Source organism: Dermacentor andersoni, chromosome 7, assembly GCF_023375885.2.
Source record: "Dermacentor andersoni chromosome 7, qqDerAnde1_hic_scaffold, whole genome shotgun sequence".
Taxonomy (NCBI): Eukaryota; Metazoa; Arthropoda; class Arachnida; order Ixodida; family Ixodidae; genus Dermacentor; species Dermacentor andersoni.
In genome coordinates, this window is record NC_092820.1 from 134,004,617 (window position 1) to 134,032,280 (window position 27,664).

General features: G+C 46.9%; 1 protein-coding gene across 1 annotated transcript; it reads left to right on the forward strand.

Moving 5' to 3' along the window:
• Window positions 1-11,445: 11,445 nt before the first annotated feature.
• LOC129385356 (lipoprotein lipase-like) lies at window positions 11,446-27,470 on the forward strand. The gene is made up of 3 exons (XM_072289526.1): window positions 11,446-13,151; window positions 21,776-21,961; window positions 27,301-27,470. The coding sequence occupies exons 1-3, from the start codon at window positions 12,980-12,982 to the stop codon at window positions 27,468-27,470; spliced, it is 528 nt and encodes a 175-aa protein (XP_072145627.1). The 5' UTR covers window positions 11,446-12,979.
• The last annotated feature ends 194 nt before the right edge of the window (window positions 27,471-27,664 follow it).

Here is a 27,664-nt window from a genome sequence, read left to right on the forward strand (position 1 = left end):
CCCAACAAGTCAGTTTGATAGCAAAAGACTGGAAAATATTATGGCTGCTACTCCCGGTCCTTGAATAATTACAGGGGACTTCGACGCTCACCACCATATATGGGGAAGCTCCAGGATAAATTCGAGGGGCAGGTCACTAATATCCTTTGCATCAGGCCACAACCTGTGCCTTCTAAATGACGGAAGCCCGACATTTCTGCGAGGAACTACGTACAGCAGCTGCCTTGACTTGACTTTGGTGTCGCGTTGCCTGACTTTGAGCGTGCAGTGGTTTTCTGATATTGAAAGCCATGGAAGTGATCATATTCCGACCTATGTGAGAATCGATGAACTAGACACCGCATTACCGGTTGTCTCTCTCCAAATTGACTGGTCAGTCTTTCAAGATCGTGTAGAAGACAAATGGAAGACATATCGCACGCAGATCAGAAGACATAATTGCAGATGCTATGCGAGATTGTACACGCTGCTTCACACATTCATCAAAGCGTACAGAGAATTACATTGAATTGGAAAGGCTTCGCGCACTACGTCGCGGACCTGCAAGGAGCTACACGCACGAAGTCAATTCTTGACCTCAGAGAAGCTCGGCGGATTCAAAAGAAGATCAAACGCCGAATGGATAAGCTAGCGGATCAAAGATGGAAATGCTTTTGCGACTCACTAGACCCCCGCAAGCCATTGTCGCGTGTGTGGCGTACTCTACGGGGTCTTTGCTCAAGTCCCCAGCAACGACACTCTTTTAACGCCCTTGCTTTCTATCAAAACCGCCGTGAGATAGACGTTGCAGAGGAATTTTGCGCGAAAGTCGCCGGCGGCACAGTTTCAGTCCCTGACATGGGTTTAGGCAACATCCCCGGCCCACGAGATGCAAGTATGGACGCTCTTTTCTCTACGGAAGAGTTAGAAGCTGCTATGGCGCTCTGCAGGTGTTCGTCTTCACCAGGGCCCGATATCATCACATATACTGCTTTGCGCCACCTAGGTCGAGAAGCACGAAGAGAACTCCTCAGCCTTTTCAATAGTTCATGGCAAGATGGTGTCATCCCACAGGAATGGAAACGCAGCCGCCTGGTACCGCTACTAAAAGAAGGATAGTCACCGCTCGAACTGGCATTGTATCGGCCTATAGCTCTTGCCAGCTGCGTCGGGAAGCTCATGGAACGTATGATCCTCATGCGTCTCGAATGGTACCTTGAACACCACAAAATTTGCCCTGATTCTATGGCAGGATTTCAACGCGGTCGTTCATCGATTGACGGTGTCATCGATCTAGTATCATCTGTAGAACAACAAAAATCTCGGAAGCGATTATCAGTAGCACTCTTTCTTGACGTGAAAGGCGCTTACGACAACGTTTACCATCAAACCATTCTAGGTGCACTTTTGACAATTGAACTAGGAGGGCGAGTATATGAATGGATGAGAAACTACTTGACACAAAGGTCCTTGTTCGTAAGTACGGAAAGTGGTCCGACTATCAACCACTACACATGCCGAGGTGTTCCCCAAGGCGGTGTTCAGAGCCCTATTCTCTTCAACCTCGCGCTTCTTCGGCTGGCCGCATCCCTACCGTAAACAGTGAGTATCTCAACCTACGCCAACGACATCTGCATCTGGACATCAGCGGTTACTCGCCTGCGGGTTCGCGCACGGCTGCAGAAAGCAGCAACACAGGCATCTGAATACCTTCACGCACAAGGCCTTAGCATCTCAACAGAAAAATGTGCATTAGTCGCTTTCACGCGAAAAGCGATGACCCGTTTTGCAGTATGCATCAATGGTCAGCCTATCTCCTACAAGAGAAATCACCGGTTTTTGGGCGTCATTGTAGACCGGGACCTCCCGTGGAGCCCTCAGGTTCTCCACTTAAAGAAGGAACTCACATCTATTGTTCACGTCTTCAAGTTCATCGCCGGCAAAGCATGGGGATCGTCAGTGGGCTCCATGCTACAGTTATATCGAGCACTTTTCATCGGATGCCTGCGCTATCTTCGAGAACTTGAGAGCGTGCAGGCGCAGGCAATACGTGTTTACCTAGGCCGTCCGCGGAGCGCCTGAACAGCAGGAACCGTTATAATGGCTCAAGACCATCCGATCACGACTTACATTAGCAGCGAAACGCTTAGAGCCCATGTTCGTCATGTTTCAAGGATGCAGTCAAGCTCTCTTGCGTGCCTGCCAGAACGACGACCACAGGCGTCCTTCTCCAACAAGGTCACCATCCATCGTGCTTCCTTACCATCGGGCTTCACACCCTCAGCACGTCCAACCTCAGCTTTGTGGTGTTTAAAACAACCTCAAGTGCGCCTTACGGTTCCAGGGATAAGAAAGAAGACCGACCTGCCTACCTTGGCCTTGAGGCAAGCAACTCTGGATTGTTTGCACACTTTCTACTTTGATCGAGTCCACATATATACGTATGGCTCTTCCACTCAGACCAGCAACACCAGCGCAGTGGTTATACCATCACGAACACTAAGCATCCAATACAAGATTTCTCACTTGGCAACATCGACCGGTTCGGAGCTTGTTGCCCTCCGAGGTGCCGTTGATTATATCAATAACCAACCGGCTAATCGGTGGGCAATATTCTGCGATTCGAAGGCGGCCTTACAATGTCTTCTGTCATCTCTTTGTCGCGGGTTATGTGAACAACTCGTGTCGGAGATACGAGAAATGCACCATCATATGATCGCAAAAGGGCACGACGTCCTGTTTCAGTGGCTGCCTGGTCATTGCGGTATCTCCGGCAACGACCTCGCTGACGAAGCTGCTAGGAAAGCACACGAAGGAGCAACCCTTGTTTCTATACCTTTATCGCGGACCGACACAGCCCAACACTTTGGCAAGCTAGCGCACTCTTTGACATTGGAGAAGTGGCACACACCTGAATTCACTCAACGTCGATTCCATTCCCTCGATGCCTCTATGCAACTGCGGCTGTTACCAGGTCGTCCGCGTAATGAGGAAACAGTGCGGTGCCGCTTACGTTTGGGAGTCACATTCACCAATACATATACGTTTTTGATTGGAATTGCTGATAGCGCCGAGTGCATTGCCTGCGGTGTAGACGAAACCATAGAACACCTACTGTGCTACTGCCCATCTTTTGAAAATGAAAGGCAAGACCTCTGCACAGCTCTCAATCAGCTAGATGGAAAGCCGGTCACCTTGAAGAAGATCTTGGGACCATGGCCTCGCATATCGCAGCTACAAAAAGCCACAAAAGCGCTGCCGCGATATTTGAAAGCTACCGGATTGAGTCAGCGTCTGTGATCCGGACTAAGTGACCGACTGATATCCCCAGTGGACTTTCTCTTCTTTTAAGCTTTCCGTCCCCCTTTTCCTTTCCCCAGTGTAGGGTAGCCAATCGGGCTCAGTCCTGGTTAACCTCCCTACCTTTCATTTATCATTTGCTCTCTCTCTCTCTCTCAACCCTGATGAATTGTCTCCGTAGCTCGTGTTGAGAACACGATGGCACATTTTAGCTCCCGCTTTGGTAGCCGATCTTCTTTCTGCGTCGGTGCTTGTAACTGCGCTCTCTACGATACGGAGACGCAGTCGCCGAGTCAGTACGGATGCGCACCTGCTCCTCGAAGTTTTCGCCCTATCAACGGAACCTTCTCCGATAGGACTTCAAACTTGTGCTAGGAAGACGTCTCAAGGTACCCACCTTCCGGTGAGACGAACTTTTCATCGTTTCTGCGCAATTAATGGAAGAACTTGGCCAGCTTAGCCAGCCGCCGGCCACTAAGCCTAGTCCTTGGCCGGACGCCACCTCGACACCACCAACGCCACGCGGGTTCGCGGGCTTCTGAAGCATGGAAATCGAGAAAGCAGCGGCGTCCGCTTCGACACTCGGCCGCTGACACACCGTAGGGAGAACGCCACGCCAGCAACAAGCCACCACTGTGATTGTTAAATTCACGGCATGCCTGAATCTTGCCGCATCGACGTCGGTACCCTCGACAACGCTATCCACTCGGCGGCAGGACTCAACACCGTGGAACGCAGCGACACATACTTCAAAGTCCGCACCACACAAAACCTGGTGGCTATTGACACATATCTGCTGCCGACAAGCTCACGGAGCTAAAGAGCATCACTATCAACGATGCAGCTTACGAGACAAACACCTACGTGGCCGCTTATCCCATGAACGCACGCGGCGTCATACATGGAATACCCGCCTCGGTCTTCGACGGAGAGCTGCGGAGTATTGTGGAAGTAGAACAAGCGAAACTCCTGACAATTCGCCGAATAGGCTCGTCCAACACCGTGATGGTGACGGTAGAAGGCCCACGTTTACCCATATTTGCCCTTATTAATCGCGTTGTCCAGCGCCTCCACCCATTTCGACACAGAAGTTCGCTGTGCTCGCACTGCTTCACGCTCGGTCACGACACCGCCGTATGGCCAAATCGTTCGACGTATTGCGTGTGCCATCAATGTAGTAGAAAATTTTCCAGTGCGCAAAGCATAGCCCCCCCGCCCCCCCATGAGTGCTTCCCCTACTGCCACAATTGCGGCGATGAACATTCACCGACTTCGAAAGACTGTCCAGCAAGAAAAGAAGCGGACAGCGCGGCGCGTTCGCGGGCATTCAAGCATCGTCGCCAACGGATACGCAACACGAAACCCTTCCAGTATACGTCAGATTTCCCTGAATTGCCACAGGGGACACACCGTCCCCGTCAACAGGACACAAGAGTCACTATAAGCAACAAGACCCCAGACACCTCCATCGCTACTTCCAACCGGTTTGTCGTGCTTCGCCACACGAGTCGCAGCCGGAGTCGCAGTCGCAACCGCAGCCGCAGCCACAGTCGCAGCCGCAGTCGCAGTCGCAGCTGCAACCGCAGTCGAAGTCGCAGTGCCAACCAAACCACCAGAAAATAATCTCCAAAAGCCCGCCGTCTAAGGCCGCCAAGCGATCTACCCCTCCGGAGCCGAAACGTCCCAGAAATGACAAGAGCCTGCTAGCCTCTGATAACGGTGAGCCAGTCCGTCCAAACCTACCTACTAATTCCTCACAGCCCTCACCTAACACTTCACAGTCAACCCGTTCTATTTTACGGACTCCAGTTCTTCCTTACTCGTACTCTCAAGCTCTTCGGCGCCCTATGACACCATCTACAACACCATCGTACATGCCGGACCAAACAAGCATGCAGCGCCTTGAACGAGCGGTCCAGGTTTTAGCGGCTAAAGTAGACCGCCTCGCGAATGAGGTTGCAGTGATTCGCACGATACAGACTGAAATGCAATATCTAAAACAAGAAATTGCACGCACTGATGTCGTCGTTCAACAGCTAGTAGCCAACGCGCAAATATTCGCACGTGCACAGACATCCACGCAGTCCAAGGTCGATGAGCCCTCCGGCTCGGCAAATCTGTAATATGGCAAGCCCTAATCGACCTCTAGTAATATGGCAATGGAATTGCAGGAGCCTTCGAAGGAAGGAGGCTCTCTTACAACAATTCATCTACCGAGAAGCGCAAGAACAAGATATCCTTTTAATTCAAGAAGCTTGCGGACTTATATCATTATCGGGATATGAACACTTTACGCACGGAAGTATTGCTAAACAAGACAAACGAGCTCCACAGGGTGTGAAAATTCCCATTACCACTGTAACGTACGTGGCCAAACATATTCCAGCCATACAAATCGATACTGATTCCATAAACAATTCGACTCAGGAGCACGTTACTGTCCAATGCTGCTTCGGCAGCCGTGACGTCCTAATTATCAGTGCATACTGGGTCCCAAGGCTCGACTGTCCTTCTCTGAAATGGTTGGACACGTACACAAATCTACATAAGGACAAAGACATCATTATAGCTGGAGATTTCAATACACATAACATATCATGGGGCTACCAGCGCACAACGAAAGCAGGGCAGCGCCTGGAAAGAAAAATGCAAGATAACAAGTATACGTTCCTTAATGACACAACCGAGCCCACGCGCCAAGGAAACAATGCCGAACGTGTCTCTAACCCCGACTTAAGCTGGTACCGCGGAATTGGGAATGTAACCTGGGCGAACCTTCACGAAAATCTTGGAAGTGACCATTACATCATTGAAGTTACTCTAAGCATTCCGTGCTCTAAGGCTCGCCTTGCTAACGCTGCTTCCAATACACAACTTACTGACTGGCACCGATTCCGATCAGACCTATACAGGGCCGATGAACAGCCGGACCTACATTCATCGATGAAGAATATTAGCGAGACGAGAAAAAGTACACCGAAAAGATTGCGCGTGTTGCGGAAAACCCACACATAGACTCTCATCTGCTTAACTTATGGAATAAAAAACACAGGATAGTGCAGAATTGGAAGAAACATAAACAGAATCATGGCCTTCGCAAACTTATTGAGCAAATAACGCTAGAAGCACAAGAATACGCGCAAGAACTTTGCACCAAGAACTGGTTAGAAACATGTGACAAGCTCAACGGCCGCCTGCATACTGCTAGAGGGTGGAATATCTTAAGATCACTTTTGGGTCAAGGAAAACCACGACACACCATGGACAAGATAATGATGAGCTCTGGCCAGACACACCAAGAAATAGCTGATGAAATTCGTCAGACGTTCTATCCCTTGGAGCAAAATGCAGGACAACTTCCGGATTACCCAACTGAGTCACTCGAAGAGAGTACAACAGGCATAAACAGCCTGTTTACTTTAGCTGGGCTACATACCGCTCTCTTTTCGCTCAAAAGAAACAGAACGCCTGGCAATGATGGGATTACTTATAGTACACTTCGTATCTTAACCTCTTCTCAGTTAGAGCAACTTTTAGAATACATCAACAATATTTGGGAATCCGGAATCCTCCCAGAGGAGCGGAAAACGGCAATAATAATACTAATCCCGAAACCCGGCAAACCGACGAACTGTATCACGAACCTACGTCCTATATCTTTAACGTCGTGTGTAAGCAAACTGATGGAACGCATGGCCCTTAACCGTCTCAACTGGCACTTAGAAAACAGCAGTGCTTTCCCTTAGACAATGACAGGCTTTAGATCACATGTTAGCACTAAGGATATCATGCTTCATATCTCAAAGGTGTGTATCAAAATCACAGTCTCGTGCAAACCAGAATAATCGCAGGTGTAGATATGCACAAGGCGTTCGACCACGTGAAACACTCCGCTATCCTCAAGAACCTCTTGACCTTACGAACCGGCGCCTGCCTCTACAATTACATTAAAGATTTTCTTACCGGTCGCTTTATACAAATTTAAATCAATGGAGAGCTTTCAGCGCCATACCCTCTTAGTATAGGAGTGCCTCAAGGCTCAATCCTATCACCCACTCTCTTGAATATTGCTTTCCTCGATCTGCGTGCCCGACTCTCTTCCATCGCACTACTGAAACACAATATTTATGCAGACGGTATTACTATATGGCGTTGCTAGGGGTCCCTAGGAGAACAGGAGCACACCATCCAGTCAGGCTTAGATACAATTCACGAATACGTTAACGGTATTGGGCTTAACTGCTCTCCAACAAAATCTGAGTACATAGTAGTAACTAATCAAATAGGCCACCGCGCGGAAGAGCAGGGCCAAAGCATCAATCTCCATATCAAACACACTCAAATACCGCGCCGATCTAACATCAAAATACTGGGCTTCGTCCTTCAGGATGACGGTAGAGCTGAAGTATGGTTGGAAAAAGCAGTCCGACAACTAAACCAGATATACCACATGCTATCTAGACTAACACGTAAACACAGAGGACTAAAAGAGCAAGAACTTCGAAGGATTATTGAGGCGCTTGTCTACTCACATGTGCTCTACCAACTTTCATATCAATCTCTCACCAAGACCCAGCACTCCAAATTAGAAACGGTGCTCCGCAAATATACCAGATTAGTTAAGCACAATGCGTTGGCGGCTAGTTGGTTAGGAGTACCTCGAGGAGTACCTTTAGGAGTACCTCGATTTGCCGCAAACGACCTTGTGGCCGCCACTGGGCTTTTCAACACACTTGATGAACGCATTGCGATTTGCAGACAAGCGCAAATTCAAAGGCTTCAAACATCCCCACAAGGGCGCAAACTGCTCGAACATCAAGGATACCAGACAGGTGCCCCACCCCCTTTTCTACCACAGTATTCACCACCATGGGACTTACTACCCAGATTCACAGTCCTACCCATACCACAACGTATGCAGCCGCACAATCACGAAGCTCGCCGCTCCCAGTTAGTCAAACGAGTAAATAGGAAAAACCCACTACCAGACACTACGTATTATTATAGGGACGCTAGTCACTCGGAGGGTAGATGCCTAACTGCAGTAGCCATCCCTTACTACGAGCATGTAAACGCGCGCATAGGAGTCCCCGACCCATCTGACGCAGAGGCTCTTGCTATTCTCGAAGCAGTCACCCGGCCTGATCATTCTACCCAACGCATCTTTATTCGCACCGATAGCCAAGATGCATGCCGTATGTTTCGCGACAACTTGCTACGTGAGCATATACACAGCCAACTTCAATGTCACTTGGATGTAGACCCTTCGCTCTTTGTTACCTTGCAGTGGATACCTCGGCACCAAGGCATTGGGCGGAACTCCCGAGGTCATGAGCTCACCCACGTAGCTAGTTTTCCGGTTCCCCCGTGCCTATGGCCATTCGAATTTAACCCAAAGGAACACAGAAAGACTTTGCATAAGGAGCGCACATTACTTTTAAAGGAACTTCGCGCCAATGCAGTCGCCTTTATTACTCCTGCTGCTAACCTCTCGCGAAAAGACAGCGCTATTCTCCGAAGACTTCAAACAAACTCAATAGTGACTCCTCTTTTCCGTCATTATATTCAAGGCCTACCAGGACCACCAAAATGCCCGAACTGCATAGAATATCCGCCCCTAGAGCATTGTCTATGGCATTGCCCTCACACACAACCCAAACTGCAGTCAGCCCTCTCCACCATTCCCACTAACATCAAGCCACGGTCATGGACGGACAGGCTCACTCCACCACCCCATGCAACTAACATTCTCCTGCCAGTGCTTATCCAGCACGTCAGAGACGTGTTGGGTGAGGAGTGGTAGCTGACCGACCAGGGTTGAGCACCGGACGCTAGCGTAAAAGCAAAAGTTTTTTTTTTCTCTCTCTCTCCGCTCTCAAGTAGCATGTTTCCCATTTCGTTTATTTTCTTAGCCGCGTGTTTCCCCACAAGTTGTCTCCTTGGGGACTCTGCGTTTTTCCGTGAGCCCTTTGTTAGAGCTCCTGGAATTGGCTCCTCTTTCATTGCTTTCTTGAACCACGCACCTTCGTGCGTGACTCTTCTTCCGTCACCTCTTCCAAAGCGCTGCACCTGCGTCCGTGCATGTATCCTTGGCTGTCACCTTGCGTCTCACCCTGGCGTCAGTTATTATTACGAAAACATGAAATGGCTCATGAGGCGGAAAATCCGCTGTTAACGGCTTGACCACCCGATGGTACAGAAAGGCCGGTCAAGTTCTGGGTTGGGTTGTTTCCCGTATTCTAGCAATTCCGTGTTGACACGTCCTGCATGGCCGTCTCACAGGAACTTGCTTGTGGTTGCCTTAAGCATATATTCTTCCGTGCCTGGAAGCTGCGGATGTGTCTTCTTACGTGTTGGCGTGTGACCGTCTTTGTTTCCGTCTTAGCCAGCAGCGATCAGATTATGGTCCATGACTTCTTGTTGCTTAAGGTGCCTTGTAATCTTGTGCACATTTCATTCCAATCCTGCCTGCCTAATGTATCGGCGTATACTTCGGCTTCCTTCGTGATCTCAGCTATCCTAATTTTGAGTTTCCTATTACATTTTTGCTTCTTTTCTGATCAGCTTCCCACAAATGTAATAAGTGTGCATCGATTGCCGAGATCTGATCCGTCAGCTGTATGAACTTTCCGTGTTTGGCTACCTTCAGTACGACGCTTTCGGTCCACTCTTCAACATATTCTATACTCGCCGTTGTCGTGTCCCTGCGGAAAGCGTCCCAATCCATGATTTCCGCCTGTCCCACCTTCAGGCCCGTCCTGTGATGTGGCAAGAGGGACTGTGTAATGTGATGCTCACTAGCAAGAGTCTCATCTAATCCCGACCACTCTATGGGCTTGATTCCTATTGAAAAGGTCTGATCCGGACTGGTGTCTCGCGACACTGTTACCGATCCGCTTTGGTATGTGCAGGTCGTTCCAAAAAGTTGAGATGCTGGTGGGCCGCATTGCGAACCTCTTCCTCTTTTTTTCTTATACAGCCTTCCGAGTGGAACACTATATGATTTCGACCGTTTCCTGCGAGACGTAAAGAAAATCACCAAGGGACATTAAAGGTTCGTTGTGGGGGCTTCAACGAACCTCATGCCGCATAGAGTTGCAAATCTACACAAAAGAAAGGTAGTTGAATAAATTAGGAAACTTGCAGGTGCAAGTTCGAATTAGCTAGAGCAAGACAGGGGTAATTGGAGATCGCTCGGAGAAGCCTTCGTCCTGCAATGTACATAAAGATAGGCTATGATGAAAATGATGAAGTGCTGCAGCTCCTGCAATGTTCTATAGTGGGTTCCGCATAATTAGAGTATCCAAGAGGGTATTGTGGCGGCACCTAAGGAGCTACCGAGCTCCCATCACGTACATAGGCGCTGTAAACCCTCTCCAATCCCGGCCCATAAAACAGCGACAGAAGCAGCAGCAGAAAATTCGAAGGAAGAGGCGAAGAAAGTTTCACTGTAAGACCTACAAGGTGCATCGTGCAATGAGCCCGCAAGGCATTCGAATCTCTATCGCCATGTTCAGCGCACGGATGCAACCGTAAATACGTGTTTCCATCGCGTGCACGCCAATATCCTTGCGCATGTGGCGAGGAAGCATGCACGTACGCAGCTCGTGCCAACGCGCGCGGGCTTCTGATGCCTTGCTGTGTTCCGGTTTGCCTATCTCTGTACTTGTACATAGATATCCATGAAAACGTTGAAACTCTAAGAATGCAGGAAACGTAATTTGTGGCTCAAGATTTGGCTAAATTCTGTCACGTGGTAGTGACGGGGAAGAAAGCAAAACAGTGAATGACGAAACTAGCGCTTTATTGGGCGAACTTGTGCCCACAAAAGCAAGTTAGACTCAAAGGAGAGCAATAGAGGCGAACACGATCGGCGATCGTCGAAATCTGATCAGCGGGTCAAGCGCGTCGGCTTTTATGGATCAGTCGTCGAATGTTCCAGAATAATCAGTGGGACTCGCATGCCTTCCACGAAGTTCTACATTATTCGCGTAGCGCATACATGCAATCAGATTACACAAGGTTCGGTCACAGACAGCGTATCGAACCATCGATAACATTCCAGAAACTTCCGATACATGCCGGCGCGTCCTGCGCTGTGCGATAACACTTGTTAGGTGGTGAAACGTGGTCGCCCGATAAAGATAAACGAGTACACGTCTCAATACAGAACAAGTACCATTTAACTGAATGGAATAGATAGTCATACACATGCTATTACGGAACCAAGGATTTTCCTTTCGTATTCCACTGCACTCATAGTTCTACCATCATGTTGTCTATTAACACAATCTCAAATAAATAACAAAAATTAATCAAGCTTCGTCAATTTCTACGCTTGTTTATAAATTAAAGCTCATATTAGCATCGTGAACAACCGTCATTGAGATTTTATACTTGTGTAAGATGATCATGAGTGCAGTATACTTGAAGGAAAAAAAATGTTGAAAAGAAGACTGAAAACAAAAAATTATTTCAGGAAAACGAAAGGTAACCGAAATAAGAAAAGAAAACAAGGAGAAAATGAGAGAAAACGTTCAGTGAATAAAAAAAATTATGGAGTTTTACGTGCCAAAATCACTTTCTGATTATGAGGCACGCCGTAGTGGGGTCCATAGTGGGACCACCCGGGGTCCTTTAACATGCACAAAAATCTAAGTACACCAGTGTTTTCGCATTTCGCCCCCATCGAAATGCGGCCGCCGTGGCCGGGATTCGATCCCGCGACTTCGTGCTTAGCAGCCCAACACCATAGCCACTAAGCAACCACGGCGGGTAGTGAATAAAATAAAAAAAAACATAATTATGCGAACAAAAAAGAAAAAGAAACACGTTATCTATATATGTCGGCAAAAAGAAGAAAAAAGAACACGTAGAAATAAAAATAATAAACAACCTCTCAAGTGAAAGGAAATGAAGATCAACAAATAATTTTTTTCTCGATGATCGTATCGAAATTTTGATGCAAATATATCTTAAGTCATGATACATAACAGTGTGAATACAACTGCAGGCTGTGGAAACTGGATGAATTCAAAAACTTAATCGAATTCTCCAGTTGTAAAAATGAAAGAGAGCATATTGCTCGAAGAATGAAGACATCACAAAGCCCGGCAGAAGTCATCAATAACCGAAGACAGATGCAACAGAAGACAACAGACAAGAAAGCAGAGACACCCTCAGCAAAAAGCTTCAGCACCGAATAATGTGCGTCACGAAAAGTTCACATTCAAGATAATTGTCGTTGTATAACTGCATAAAAAAGAAAAGAAGAGAAGAAAACCTGTACGTCAAAACAATGTCGCCATATTATGTATTATTCTAATATATATACAACATTTCAATAAATTTCGCAGCTACCCGTTCTCCTGGCCCTGGTTTCACTGAGGATAGAAGATTCGCTCTCTCACTTTTTTTTTACACCACACAATATTATTTGACTACGGTCCTTTTTATTTATTTATTTTTATTTTTGCGACTTGCCAGCCTGCAATACTTAGGTGCAGCAGGCGGAGCTTAGTTTATCATTTTGGTTATTTAACGTTATTTTATTAATAATGCTTAATACAATCCTTGTGTTTATTATAGGCAGTCTAACATAAATGCTTCCCCTTTCTAGGTTGACTGCAACGTTCTTATTGTGGAGTGGCTGAAAGGAGCGGAATTTCCTTATTATGCAGCAGCAGCGGCGAATAGCCCTATGCCCGGTGTGCTACTTTCAAAATTGCTCCAAGACATGGTGGAAACATCACAGGGCAAACTGCAGCCAAAGAATATACATCTCATTGGATTCAGCTTGGGTGCACATGCGGCTGGCTTCTGCGCACGCCATTTCCATAACGCCACAAGAAAGAAGGTTGGGCGCATAACAGGTAAGTTTTTCAAACAGTAAGTAGGGTTATAAAAATGCAAATGAGTAGGGCAAGCAGAAACCACAAAAGTGACGCAGTAGCAACAACCAAACACGAAGGGATCACGCGGGCTGGCGAGAAGAGCCCATCGGCGATAATCATGTGAGCGCTGGCGCCCTCTTATTCGGTTCATGTCTCTACATCGTTATACTTCCTTTCTTCTGTACCTCTACTTTTGCTGTCGTACTTGATATTATCGGGGCAATTCAAGATACAGCGTCCCACCACGTCGCATTGTCGCTTCACCTCGCACTCTTGTGCCATGCATTGCACTCAGTGAAAAGAATAGCGGAACGAAGGGGAGTGCAATTGCCTCGTTTCCGCTTTAGTGCAGCGCATGCTTTTCTTTTCTTTCGTTTTACCGACTTCGACGCGCTTTATCAGAAAGCATCGCAACTGACTCAAGCCCCCTTCTTTTTTGGGGGGCGCCAGGCTGTCAGGTGACATTCGATTTCTTCGACCACGCCGTGCACTTTGCCAAATTCGGCAATCCATAACACTTCGTCCTTTAGCACGCTTCTTCGTGTGAACTTTTCAGCCTTCCGCTTGCAACGCGTGCTGACCGGTACTCAAGTCGGTCTCGATTGCTGTTTCGTGTGCACACTGTGGTATGATTAGCGTTTCAGACGCCCCTATATTTGCTACTGCGACAGGAATTTAGCATAATTGAGTTCAGAACGAGGCAGTTCTCTTCCTTTCACCTACGCAGCACGCATTATCGAGGCGTGATGTGCACTCACACTACTCACAGCTCACGCTGTGCTTGAGCGCACAGATCTGACCCACTCTACACCAGTGCACCTGTCCGTCAGGTCAGTATGGCTTTGAATATGATTAACGAGAGCTAACCTCGCGGCGCACACCAAGCCAATTGCGCCAAGTCCTCTAGAGCTCGCATAGCTGTCTCTAGACCGCCTGTACTGCTTCGTCGGCACGGCATCACAATTAGCTCATCCCGGCCTCACAAAACGGTCTAGCTGAATCCTGCCGCTATAGCGGCATCTGTGACAGAAACATTCAGGCCCCTTAGAAAGACGATGCTCACCGAAAAGCAATAGCATACATGCCAAGTTCGCAGTATTTCCCTAAGTTTACGAATTTGGGCTCATTCTACAGTTTTACGAATGCATGCGCCATGTCTTACGAAAAATATATTCTGTTTTCGAAAAAGGACGCAAGCCCAGGTGCAAACGCTACTGCTATGTCCAAAGTTGCCGTGGTATAACGCGGTTAAACCAAGGTTGTCGAGAGGTAGCAAGGTTTTGCTTGCTTTGGGAAAGGACACAAGACGCTGCTCGGCGCCGTCAGCAAGTACCGCATTTACAATTGCACCACAAGACAGCACACGGACGCTGCTCTGCGAGGCAGCAGCAGCGAGCGAATTTATTATCATGCTGAGTCTTCTTTCAACACTAATTAAGCGTCGAAGGCGTAGCGCATACAAAGCTATGACTACTCTGCGCGCTTTGTACACATCGCAGATCGCTTCCAAGATATGGGCGCCCACGCGGCGTACGCAACAGCAGCCGGTAGTGACAGGCTAAGTCCCAGTTTGACCTTGGCTGGACTTGAAGATCAGATTTACAAAACCAGGCGTTTTCTGGGTTTGTACCTGGAGTAGTAGAACTATCGCTCTCAAAATAATTAAATGTGTTGATGGATTTAAGGGACGAAAAATTTTTCAAGATGCATGCAGCAAAGGCATAATTTGGTACTGGCGTCGCCTTCTTGCGGCGATGCAAACTGTACATTAGTAGGCTACTAGTAGTTGCCTACTACTACTAGTAGTAGTTTATTGAATACATTTTATGAGTAAGGCGAAACAACATGGAGTGAAGTCGCTGAAAAAGTCAATGTGATCTAAAGACAATGCGTTGCTTGGCAGTCTCTGCTGCTTCGAATTCACTCCTACAAATAGGTGCGTCTGAACCCAAATAAAACATAAAGCACGCGCCTGTCGGATAGGCGGGAGTTGTGATGGGGCAAATTTCTTAAGATTGCATGCTATAACTCCACGTGCCTCCTTTGTGCTCGCGTAATTTTTACTAATGTTTATTCTTAAGGGCTGTCCTTTGTGACGGCTCCCGACTAGCCATACTCCCGACTTCGCATCTTACACCGGTTTAGTCTACAGATGCGGGAAACTGTTGTGGTTTTCGTTCAATCTTCCGTTCCATCCATTCAATCTCTAGTTCCAAAGTTCTTCCTTTTCTAATGTTTACCTGTATCTGCCTTCTTAGCATTACGTCAGCGAAATTGTCCTTGTCTCCACAATGATTGTCCCTTAAGAGAAAAATCCGCGAATTTGGGCTTGTGTCATATTGTTCTCTGCCTATACATGGATCTGTTCAAGCAACCCCAACTACTTAGTAATCGTAATAATTCAAAATTCATTATCACTCCTTTACGCGTTGGCTCAGCTGTGGCATTAAATTGTTGCAATACCTACTCTCATCGCTAGAAAATTAAAGAATCTTCTGCAGTTCCAATTTATATTGGAAAGAAATTGCAGCCTTAAAGGGAAGCTGAAGAGTCTGTCGAATTCAATAAGACGCTTATATGCGGATGCGGGAACCTTATAAACCGTGTAGGTAAAATTTTGGGGTTTTTTTTCAATTAGGAGCGACGTAATCGTCGGTTGAAATTGCGCTGTAGCTCCGCCCCCCGCCGAATGCCGCGCGCTGCTGCTGACGCTGACGATGCGAGCGGAGACCGGAAACCGCGGTGTTATGACGTCAACTCTAGTGTTTCGTTCCTTCGCAGCGTCCGCGACCGTGCCTGACCGCGCTTGTTTCTGCGTGCGTGCATTCGTAATCTGCTTCGATCGACCCTGCACTCCTTTGTTGGTGCGTCTGCGTGTATGTAGAGTGGTAGTCAACGTGCGTGGTAGTCAACGTGAGTGGTAGTCAACGTGGTAGTCAACAGATGAAGGTCACTACACGTACTGCATGAACCGGGAAGCTTTTCACGCGTTTAAATCGTCTTTGTAGATTGCCGACAGCTTTGGACAGCGCACAAATGCCGACGATCGCATCCCCGCTTACATTCCACGAGGAGGCATGCAGGAACACAACACTACAGTTATTTCACCGGAAACGAGCTCACTAAATCGGCGAAAGATCGGCGACATCACTAGATCGCTTTGTAAAAAACATACTCGCCAAAGAGCATTTCAAACACGAGGAGATCCCAAGATTTTGCTTTCGTTCGCGTCGAAAGCACTGCTCGCGCCAGCATCGTTTGCTTCTTCGAGAGGCCGGCTCTTCGCAATCGGCTCGTACATGTAGGGAGTAACGCCGAACTCCACAGAAAAACGCAGTCTCTCTAAATTTTCCATTACCGTCTCAGAAAAACAGCACCAAACTACCTGGCACCGCGCTTCATGTGTAGCGGCAGCGGTCGGTTACTAGTGTTGACCTCACGAGGCGCCCGACCAATCACAGGCGGAAACGAGACGCGCGAGCTGGGCGTGTCCGCTGCTGCACTTTTCGTCAAAATAAAATATATTTGCGCTTTCTTTCGCTCAATTTCGATACGATATTCGAATTCGGAGGGTTGAAAACCATTATGTACAGATGTTCACTCATTTTTTCTGGAAAACCTTTCAGCTTCCCTTTAATAAGAAATCTCCCAACAGAAACCAAACAAATAAAACACACGAACACCACCGTACCACCGAGTATTTTTCCACGACATCCAGACAATTGCAAAATGAGGTCAACCTCGACTTGCCTGCAGTTGACTGGAAATCCGCTTCCTCATCCGATCCTAAGGTCGATCCCAGCAATCACATCTACTTGTAGAATTGGTGACCGTGGTTGTAACTCAGGTGTCGCTATACCAGTTGATCATCTACACCATTGGTGTGTCTCGAAAACAGGTAGCTGGTTTACACTTCCAGAGTGTCAAACAGAGGATGAGTAGGCACACTTCATCGGTCAGTAGACGTTGTGAACCCTCGACGACGCCTTCTACTTCTGCGGTTGTTTCAGCACCGACGCAAACAATGACGCTGGACCGAGGCTGGATACTGACTTGAACTTCAAGCACATACGTGACACGGCAACCGAGTGGTTTCTGCGGCGACATCGACTTGGACTTAGGTAGATCAATGCGTAGTGTTGCCACACAAAAACCATGTCAGTGATGACCTTGTGTTTGGAGTGTTACAGCATAATAAACGTCGCAGTGACAATCTGTTTATGAACTGTAACTCGGCTGTGAAACTTGGGACTGTAGACGGAGTAAACGGCTCCCGAGTCTGCCAGAGCGGTGACATGTGGTGGCAATCACGTCGACGACGGTGGTTCTTTATCTTGTACTGCTCCTAGGTCGCGGCGCCAGGTCACGATTGCATCGCATTGTCTCGCTGTTGGTGCTATCAGGGTCAAATGAAAAGTGAACAGCGGAGCGCGTGGCCCAAGCATAAGTGAAGGTGCAGTGCGCGCCATCCAGTCGTCACCATTGACAGGCGCGCACATCCGATTCGGCCGCATTGCGCAAGCTTGCTCATCGAAAGAATGAATGTGGCGCCCAAGCGGCAAACATCATGAACGAATGATGACGGTGCGAACCGCACCACGCACACCGCTGTTCGCTTTTCATTTGACGCCTATAGCACTTATGTTTGTGGCGAACTGTGCGACAATACTCGCCATAAACTGCAATATTTTGTCTTCTGTTCTCTCATATATAATTTTGTCGCTTCCAAATATAAGAACCAGAATGCCATACTCTAAAAAAGTTTACGCCCTTTACGGCTTATCTTGTCCCCATACAATAATCGTCATCTGCCTTGCTTGCGTTTCCTCTCTTGAACACTCGACGCCCGCTACTTTCTTGTGGAGAATGATGAGTCAAGCTGATAACGCGCAAGCCGTTCGTGACTAGAAAGTACCGGGCTCGCAGCGTTGAAAGGAGATGCGGGAAAGAAAGATGACGATTATTGTTTTTGGGGACAGCGTGAACACTAAAGGGCGTAAACTTTTTTTAGAGTGCCGCGAAAATATCTCACTATACATTCTTAAACAAAATTACACCCTTTGGGTAGTATCTTGCCACACAACAATAATCCTCATCTGCTTTTTCCGCATTTCCTTTCTTTAACGCTCGAGCTCGATACTTCCAAGTCATGAATGGCATACGCATTATCAGCATGACAGGGCGTTCTCGATAGGAGAGTAGCGAGTGCAGAGTTTTTAAGAAAGGAAACGCAAGCAAGACAGATGACGATTATTGTTGTGTGGCAAGATACAACCCAAAGGGTGTACATTTATTTAAGAGTGTACACTCTCAAACAAAATTACACCCTTTGGGTCATATCTTGACATAGAACAATAATCGTCGTCTGTCTTGTCTGCATTTTCTTTCTTTAACGCTGCGAGCCCGGTACTTCCAAGCCACGAACGACATGCACGTTATTAGCATGACAGATCATTCTCGACAGCGCAGCGTTTTCAAGAAGGGAAACGCAAGCCAGACGGATGGTTATTGTTGTGTGGCAAATATACACCCCAAAGGGTGTATATTTGTTCAAAAGTGTACGACCCAGAGGGTGTAATCTTGTTTAAGAGTGTATAGGTGGATCGTGCAGTGCGGCCAAGCCGGATGTGCGCGCCTGCCAATGGTGATGACTGAACGGCGGGCACTATACCTTCCCTTATGCTTGGACCACGCGCTCGTCTGTTGATGTTTCATTTTACGCTGACAGTACGTCCAGTCGACACGTCACGCATCGGCGGTGTTTTCTTCGCTTTGAGTCTCGATATGGCTGGTGGCGTGTCACTGCTGCGTCGAGAAGGTTCTTGCAGCGTTGTCGTCATCGGCAGAGAATCTTTGACATTTCGACGTACAGCAAACGCAGCTATGTCGGTTCCCGTTTCAAAATTTCTGAGTAATATAGATAAGGGCCGGCCGTGGGTTGGGCCAGTGTACGTTAGATCTTAGCTGAAGGACGGCGTCCAGGTGATGGTGAACGGCAACGCCGTCGCACTCTCCACTGAGTTGCTGCAAGTTATCCGGCAATTCCACGTGGTCGTCCCCCTTGCTTTGGACGCAGCGAGTTAATCACTAAATAATCTCGTGGTATGGGCCTTCTAGGAACACGTCACCAGCTTTTCCGCAAAGAGAGCACAGCGGTTGTCGGTCGGGGTCAGGCCAAAACGTCAGTCTTATTTGGCACATTACAAGAACGACTAGGCCGGTGCACTCATGGCGGTGGTGGACGGTGGAAATGCGGCGCTATGAAGCTGTGGCGCGGGTGTGTCGGTGAAGCCTGACGGCAGGTGACGGAGGAGTAGCTCATTGCTTCCGGCAGGAACGCTTGACCCATGCGCGGCATGCGTTAGCTAAGACGTGGTAGCTTGACTACAGAGCTGCACGTGTCGCGATTTCAGAGCCCAGCCCGGTCTTGACAATAGCACAAAGGGGCAAGCCCGTCCTGATGATGAACCAAGGCGGTACTTGAAGGTACCTGTGTTGAATGACAACATTTACGAGGTGCGAGCCGTCAAAGTTGCGGTAAAAATGCACTGTCGTTCCACTTACTTTATTAGAAAAACCTTTTTTTCATGTATTGAAGTACAAAAGTAACTGAACGCCGATGCATTTCTCCTCAAAGATTGGGAATTATTACATCAACACTGCTGTCATCTTGCCTTGAGAGGATCGCAAGGATCAACCTTGCGAACTCCCCAGATAGAGTTTGTTAATTGCAATATGTTCCATAAGGTAACTAGTTTAAACATGACTAGTGAACTTTTGTTAATTAGTCCATGATGCATTTCAATTTTTTTCCCTGTAATGTCCGCCTCTTCGAGTGGAAAAGCTGATTGACTAGAATTGTGCTTTCTGCTACAGGCAATCTCAGAAGAAGACTTAGAAAGTGTTCGCTGAAACATCCGGTATGTCAAGCATCAATATCGGTTGCAATTTATTTTTTCTTAAAAACAATTCTAGCAACCGAAGTTCTTGTGAATACGCTCAGCCTGAGATTCAGTTCACAACGTCTGGTTAGGCCGTGGTCAAAGGCAGGCGCAGCAAGCTGAACTCTCCATGGTTGCTCTGTTCACCCGAGTGGCGTGGTTCAAGTTTCGATGTGTTACACTTTCACTAACAATAATAAACAAGGGTCATGCACTATATCTTAATCTAGTCTTAAGACAGCAAGCAGCGTGTGTGCGAAGAAAAGACGTGTACGTTTACCAGCCACCTATCATGAAAAAAAAAAGAGCATAGTGAGATGTCCAGGTAAATTGATATAATGGTTGGTGACCCTAATCTTGGACTTTGGTGTCTGTTAGTGGCACTCGCACCTCGGTGTTTGTGTGTTTAGGTTAAGCGAGCGAACATCCCCAGGCACAACATGCGGGCTAGGAGCGAGAGAGGGCGAGGAGGAAGCGCATCGTGCGCGCCACTTTGTGGGGCGTAGCCCCCTAGCGCCCGGCGGACGAAGCGCATCTTATGAGCCCTCGCGCGCAGCTGTTGCGAGCAAGCGAGCGAGCAGGTGAGCGCCAGGAGAGGAGAAGTGAGAGAGGATGGAGTGACGTCACATTCGCTCTTCTAGGCAGATGTTTAGCCTATCCCAGGCAATTATTTTCTATTAATTAGCCGTTTAAATATCATGCCGCCTTCTTGCGTGGGACGTGATTAGTGACGTAATTATTTCCGATTTCTACTTCCGGGTATCTTGGAGCTCCGTCAAAGTCGCTCTCATGTGGCGAGTCTCTAAAGTCTGCGATTGTGGGTATTGGTGTGCGGAAACTAGTGATTTCTAAATATTCGTAAATATTTCGAATTATTTACACACTTCAGTAGCTCAGCTTGTAACTAAATATATGCTCTGATATATTTATGTTGAAACCCCCGAATTTTGCGCTGTACTATTTTTTCTTCTAATTTGTTTTGAACTTCGTCCCCGTTCGTCTCAGATGATGAAGTGAAAGTGCTGCTCATCCAACAAGAGTGGCACTCGATGCTCGTGCCATTAAAATTGCACCTTCGCGAGCTTGCAGGCGTTCTTTAGCCGTTGTAACGCGTATGCATAGAGCGGTAAATAGAAGCTGACTTTCTTTTTTTTCACGACGTATACAGGTTGGCTTCACTAGTGGCCACTCTCACCCTCTCTCTGGTGACTAGAAGAGCACTGTGTTTCCGATTCCGAACAGCTGCTCACGAGGCCTATTCAGCCTCTCATCGTATGTTCTGTGATGCGGTAAGAATGCTGCACCCCACTGTCGCATTCATGTAAACGCTGCTATTCTTGAAGACATTTCCGGTTATCCTTTGTTTCGGGTAATCTGGGCGCGTCGAATGAAAATTTACAGATATTATCATCAGGTGATATCAAATGCGCAAATATTGAGACAGCGAAGCATGGCAATATCCGTGAAGCATGCATGCCTTCCATCCTTGAAGTCTCACGCCGTTAGACGTGATCGTTTTTTGTGTGCACGTGTTTTGAACTTGCACAGAAAAAGATATTTCCACCTCCGGTGGAGCACTTGCTATGCACGGGTGTCTACTGAAATCATGTTTTTTTCAGTGATATTGTACATATTGTTAACGTGAACACCCTTGTTTTCTAGGTCTAGATCCAGCTGGTCCTTTGTTTGAAAACACGATTGTGGCGTTGTCGAGGAAGGACGCGGAATTTGTTGATGTTATACACACCGACTCGGGTATTCTCGCAGAACTAAAACTAGGAATCAAGGCGCCCATTGGGCATGTTGACTTCTACCCAAATGGTGGGCATGATCAGCCAGGCTGCGAGGGTAAGCAATATTTTATTACTATCAGAAGGCAGACAAATTCACTGCAGAGTCAAATCAGCCGCCTTCCTCATTCATCAGTGCAGGCAAGCACATGCTTAAGCATGTGCGACTTGTCCCGTTCAGGACACACAGTGACACTGCCGCAGTGCCCCACATGATTATTGTACCAGTGCGTCGCTGGGAACTGGGACACTGGAGGCTGAGATGCGCCATATTGGTGCACCCGTTAGTGACCGAAAAGGAGCGTTTAAATAATTCTATACAATGGAGATCACGCACAGCTTTTAAGAATGACTCAGCCGCAAATACTTCGGCAAACTAAAGAGAAAGCAGCGCCAAAAGAAAAACACCTTAGGAGAAGGATTTAAAACATCCTATTAAATTTGAAGTCCTACGCATTACCACGGCGATGGACGATGCTCACTTTTTTTTTTCACGTACCAACTAGTTTCCAATAGGCGTGTGGTGAGTTTCTGGTATTGGAACACAAACAGGACTAACGTAGTGCGTAATTAAAGCGAATCATGGCTAATGCGTGTTTTTAGAATGCGCTAACCAGAATAAAAACTTCCCTCTGGCAGTAAAAAGAGAGAGAGAGAGAATCGCCACACTTCGTGGATACAAAAATCGCTCCAACTCAATAAGTGTTTATTCCCTTCTATATCCAAATGAATTTTACTTCTAAAGTGCTCGCGAAAAAGTTCAGTATTTGCCAGCTAACCATAAGTACCAAGTACTACGCCATACCAACCATTTAAGTTTAGCGTTCTACTTCCTGCAGCGCGACGTCGGTTACAAAGGATAGAAGAATTGTCTCATCAATTGAGTAACTGTTCGAGCGCAGTTAGGATACTTAATTAATGTCATATTTACTTCTTTCAGTGCTCGCGTAAGAAGCGGGAAACACCTAAACAGAGCGCTGGGGTGTAAGTATACTTCACTGAGAATGTAGGTTCCTGGTAACTCACCTAGGTACTTTTCAGTGTAATGGGCAGGCACGGAAGGACGAACTGCTAGGGCAACTTTTTGGTGATCATCAAGGGGGACGCTGACAGCGCTTTGTGTTTTGAATGTTAAGTTGGTGCTGCTATGTAAGTGAAACATGAGAGATAGCAAAGAGACGAAAGGCAGGGAGGTCAACCAGACGAGCGTCCGGTTTGCTACCCTTTCACGATGTAGTGCCGACCTCAAAACAATGTTGAGAAAGTGCGCACTCCCTAAAATAGCGTCTAGAGTATGCTTCTCACCTAACAATATTCTATGGTATGCACTAACAATATTTGTGTCATTAGCATGACGGGGGGGGGGGGGGTCGAGGGCGGGCTATTGAATTCGATAACGTACGTGCGCTATCACTACGCAGTAACGCGCTACCGAAGTGATACATGTTTTTTACCATGCTATCACGTTACGATAGGCACAATTTCTGTGTCTTTTTCTAGGCTGCGAAAATGTATGATCCCAGACAAGCTAGCTTTATAGATATGAAGCGAATTGAATTTCAAGTGCTGACACTGTAACCAGTGCTCACCAGTGTTTGCAGCGCAATCCGACTCAAACCAGTACCTAGTCCAGCGCGTCACTGCGAATGCCAGTGGCACAACTTCACAGTGCGATCGCAGCCAGTGCTCACCCAGCGTGCCACAGTGAGCCGCCAGTGCTGCCAGTAAAGGAAGGAAAATACTGGAAAACGTGACTTTTGGTCTCCCCATCAGAGGAGGGGCATGGTTTTGGCTTCAGGAAGACGTAAACTTTATGGAATCATCGGCAATTGTTTGACCACATCACTGCCTTTCAGCAGACTATGGGAAACCAAGAATTCTTACCTACGATATAGCTTTGATACATGCGCTGTTGCACTGTATTCTTAAAGGTCACACTAAATAGAGTGTTTCTTTAGGGCGAGCATATTCAATAAAAAAAGCCTGGAAGGTTCATTCGAATAACATCACTACACACATAAACGACTTGAACAGGAGGACATCAGCTGTACGAAAAACCAGAACAAACTATTACGCAGTGAAATTAACGCAATTAATTACTTAAATACAAACTTTAAAAAGCGCGGTTGTTAAGAAACGTTGACGGACGATATAATAAATGTCTGCTTACGGGTTTATAAATTTCAAAAGCCTCATGTACACCCAAATAACTGGCGTCTCATTTTTCGTTCAGTATGCCTTATTATGCACGCGGCACTAAGAGGTGTGGCTCTCACTTGAATTCATGCGGAGCGTAGAGACAGGGAGTAAAAAGAAAGTAACGTCGCGCTTCCCTCTTCCGACAAGCGGAACGGGATTGGCACTTTACGTTCCTCCCCATTGGACCCGCATTCTATGGAGCAGCAGCGGTGAGACAGACCACTTTATTGCGCCGTGTCGCGAAGCCTGAATTCACGTCACCTTACTTGCTCACGGAGGGCGTTGCACGAAGATGCGCATTGCACAGTGCTGAAAAAATAATTCCACGCCAAGGTTTTCGGTGCACGTGGCCTTTCAGAGTGAAGCTGTTAGAACCTCGCTGGGTTTCTCTTGACGTCCGCAGATTCGCCGAGCTGGGGGAGAGGGAGCTGAGTGAGAGTGAAAGCAGAGTATAAAAATAGCATCGCGCAGCATTGCGACGCGGCGAGGGCGGGTGGATCCTAGCGGAGGAGACGGAGCGGCGCGGCGGTGACACATGTGGTGTGACATCATCGCTCTCCGATAAAAACCCACGCGCACGCTTCGGAGTATTTAGCTACCAGGTACACGGCGACGTCAGTACAGCGTCTGGCACACGACACTGACGCATATGGGGTTTCAACAAATGGCTTCTGTTGCGGCGGGCGCCTCAAATGGCGAGCCGTCCCAACCGAAACACCCCACAGTGGAAGACGGCCTAGATTTTTCTGAAGCTTTAACTTCCCTCAGCTCCGCTGGTCTCTGGTGTTTGCAATAGCAGAGCCATGCATAATTCTTTCATACGTAGAAAGTTTTAGCCACAATATTGTATCGACTTCCTTTAACTATTCATTTTAAAGATCTGTCGTAAAGTTGGTAATTGGGAAGTTGTAAGATATAATTATATGTAGTGAAGAAATTGCCATTCATTTTTCTTGCAGATGATGTTCATTGGGCCGTCAATTCAGTTGTAGTGACATAAATGGGGTCAATTTTGTACGCTGCAGAGAAAATGTTCCACATAAAGAAATCCACCCGATATACATGTACTTCTGTGATCAATACTACCAACCTTCACGTATATTTTGACATTGAAGATTCTTTTTTATTCAGACATAATTCGCTTTGTAATCATTTTACCAATAACATTACCGTACACTAAAACAGAATCGATGATCCCAGTTACATCATTGTGTTACTAATGGTGCTGCTCTATTTTCTTCAATAGTTCAGCGGCTAGGTAGGAGAAGTGCCAAAACGGTCTAAAAAACGGCTACGAACAATAAGAGAAACGCAACCAAGTGAATAAAAATTGTCCAAAACCATTTACCGGGGTGCTATAACGTAATGCTATTCCAAACATTTATATTCCAATTCTGCAATCAGCGCTCCGCGATTAATCAAAAACGTTTTTGGGCCACCCATGCTTCGCCTGTGTGTCACGCGGCGTCACTAAAACCGTGTTAGCTCCTAATGTGACATAACGTGCACGCACTGATTATGCATCATTCGACTGAACAAAAGAAAATCAATTATTTCTCATTCGATGCCTTTTCGCCGTTAAACCTCTGCTGTTAAAGATGCATTAATATACCGAACTAAACTGGATCTTTTTTTCTGAATAGCCGGAGACTGCCCCGTTACGAAAGTAATAGAAAATGGCTGCCGCCGATCGTTCAGGCACTGGCTACTCGCACTTGCCGGAGAGCATGGGTTTATTTGCGTATAGTAAAACATTTTGCGTTGCCGTATAACCTTATCGAGCCCTTTCGGCACGTATAGGACGTCACTCTGCCAGCTCTTCTTTGCTGACGATCTGTTTCGGCGGCATTTTTAACTGTCCGTTGCACGCCGCCGCGATTTTAGACAACACACCGCAAGCTAAGTAAGGGAAAGCGGACGAATCGCAGGCGCCGGCGCCTCCCTTTTCATTTGGTTATCTATTTCAGCGCTGGCTCGGCCTCAACGATACCCTCTCCACTTGAGCGTGCTCCTTGCCTCTTGTCAGCCAGTTAGATAAGAAAAACCACTCAATATAGGCAATATTATCCGTTTTGAAAGCAAACAAAAGTGACCTCCTTTAAACTAGGAGATCGTTTGATTGGGCTGTTAGGCAACGCTGCTGGTCACCGCCCGATGCTTGCGTCGGCGGTTACGGAAATTTGAAGTCAGGAGGTTCGAATAAGAACATATTAGAATAGTTTTAAGTTGTAGGGTCCCTGTACTACGTTACTGTGCTACATGCACTGAATAATGCGTACTATATCATAAAGATAACACTTGTAAACGACCAGTAGCGCTAATCAAAACACTAAATACTGCCCAAGAGCACTGATTCAAGACGTGCTAGGTTCACCGTTCAGACAGTTGAACAGCAACCTAAATTAATATGGACGTGATTACAGAGGCCGTTGTCAAATTCAGGAAAAATCAGTTACAGATACGGTTCCAACATGTCGAGGACGTAAACAGTTGTCTGTTACTTTAGAAAGGCTATCGGTATTCTGAATAGGATTTGAGGAATCAAACTTCACGTTGCTAGGTTGTTAGACGAACTGCAGCCATCGGCTACAGTCGGATAACGCAAGACATAAATTATTGGTAATCTGGAGGAGGTCTGTTTTCAATAATGAATGTCAAAAAATGTTATAATGAATTTACAGGACATTACGTGGTGAATGTTAAAACGTAGTTACAAAGTTATTAGCGACTGCTAAATGTAATCTTCCAAAGATTATTTTGTGAGCACACAGCCACATTTAACTGTTGTTCAAACACTCTACGAATGCGACTCGTCCCTTTCGCCTTAAGTAAGGGGGAGCAGCGTTTAAATTGCGATATCTGGCTGTGGCATGTATCCCTAGCGCTTTATTCACCAGCTAGAGGTACAAATTACTGCGCTGCCGGGTAGATCTGATACCATTGCGTGCACGTGAATTCGCCAGTGAAGACCGGCGTATTAATAATGCATATATTGAAATGCATTTTGAAAGTCGTAGTAACGCTTCTCTGTAATCTGAGACAACATATGTGTATATATTCTTTTACATTCAGGTATTCTGAAAATTGGCTGCAGTCATGCAAGGGCACGATATTTATTTCTGGAATCAATAACGAATCCTCACTGCTCATTTATATCATATCCCTGTGGTATTAATGTGAGCGCACTCACCGCACCAGAGAATCTGATTATCGGATGCGAAGGGGAAATGGGGTTTAAGAGCATACAGAAATGGGGAAGAGGGCACCAGTATTTGGCAACGAAAGCAGAATCACCATACTGCATTTCAAAGGTACGTAAAATATTAGAAAATGTATTTTTAGTTATTGGAAGCCTAGAGCCTGGCTAGAATCGTCTCTCATTTAGCGTGTCTGCCATGCAGCACACAGCGTCAGTTAGTATACTGGAAGAAATTACGTGACCAGAAATTCAGTAGTAAAGGATACTAGGAAAATGGGACAAATATTGAATGGTGTCAACGAAAGCAATGAGTAGAAGTTCCTTAAGTAATTTACTGACATTCTCTCGGCTGCAGAGTGTGCG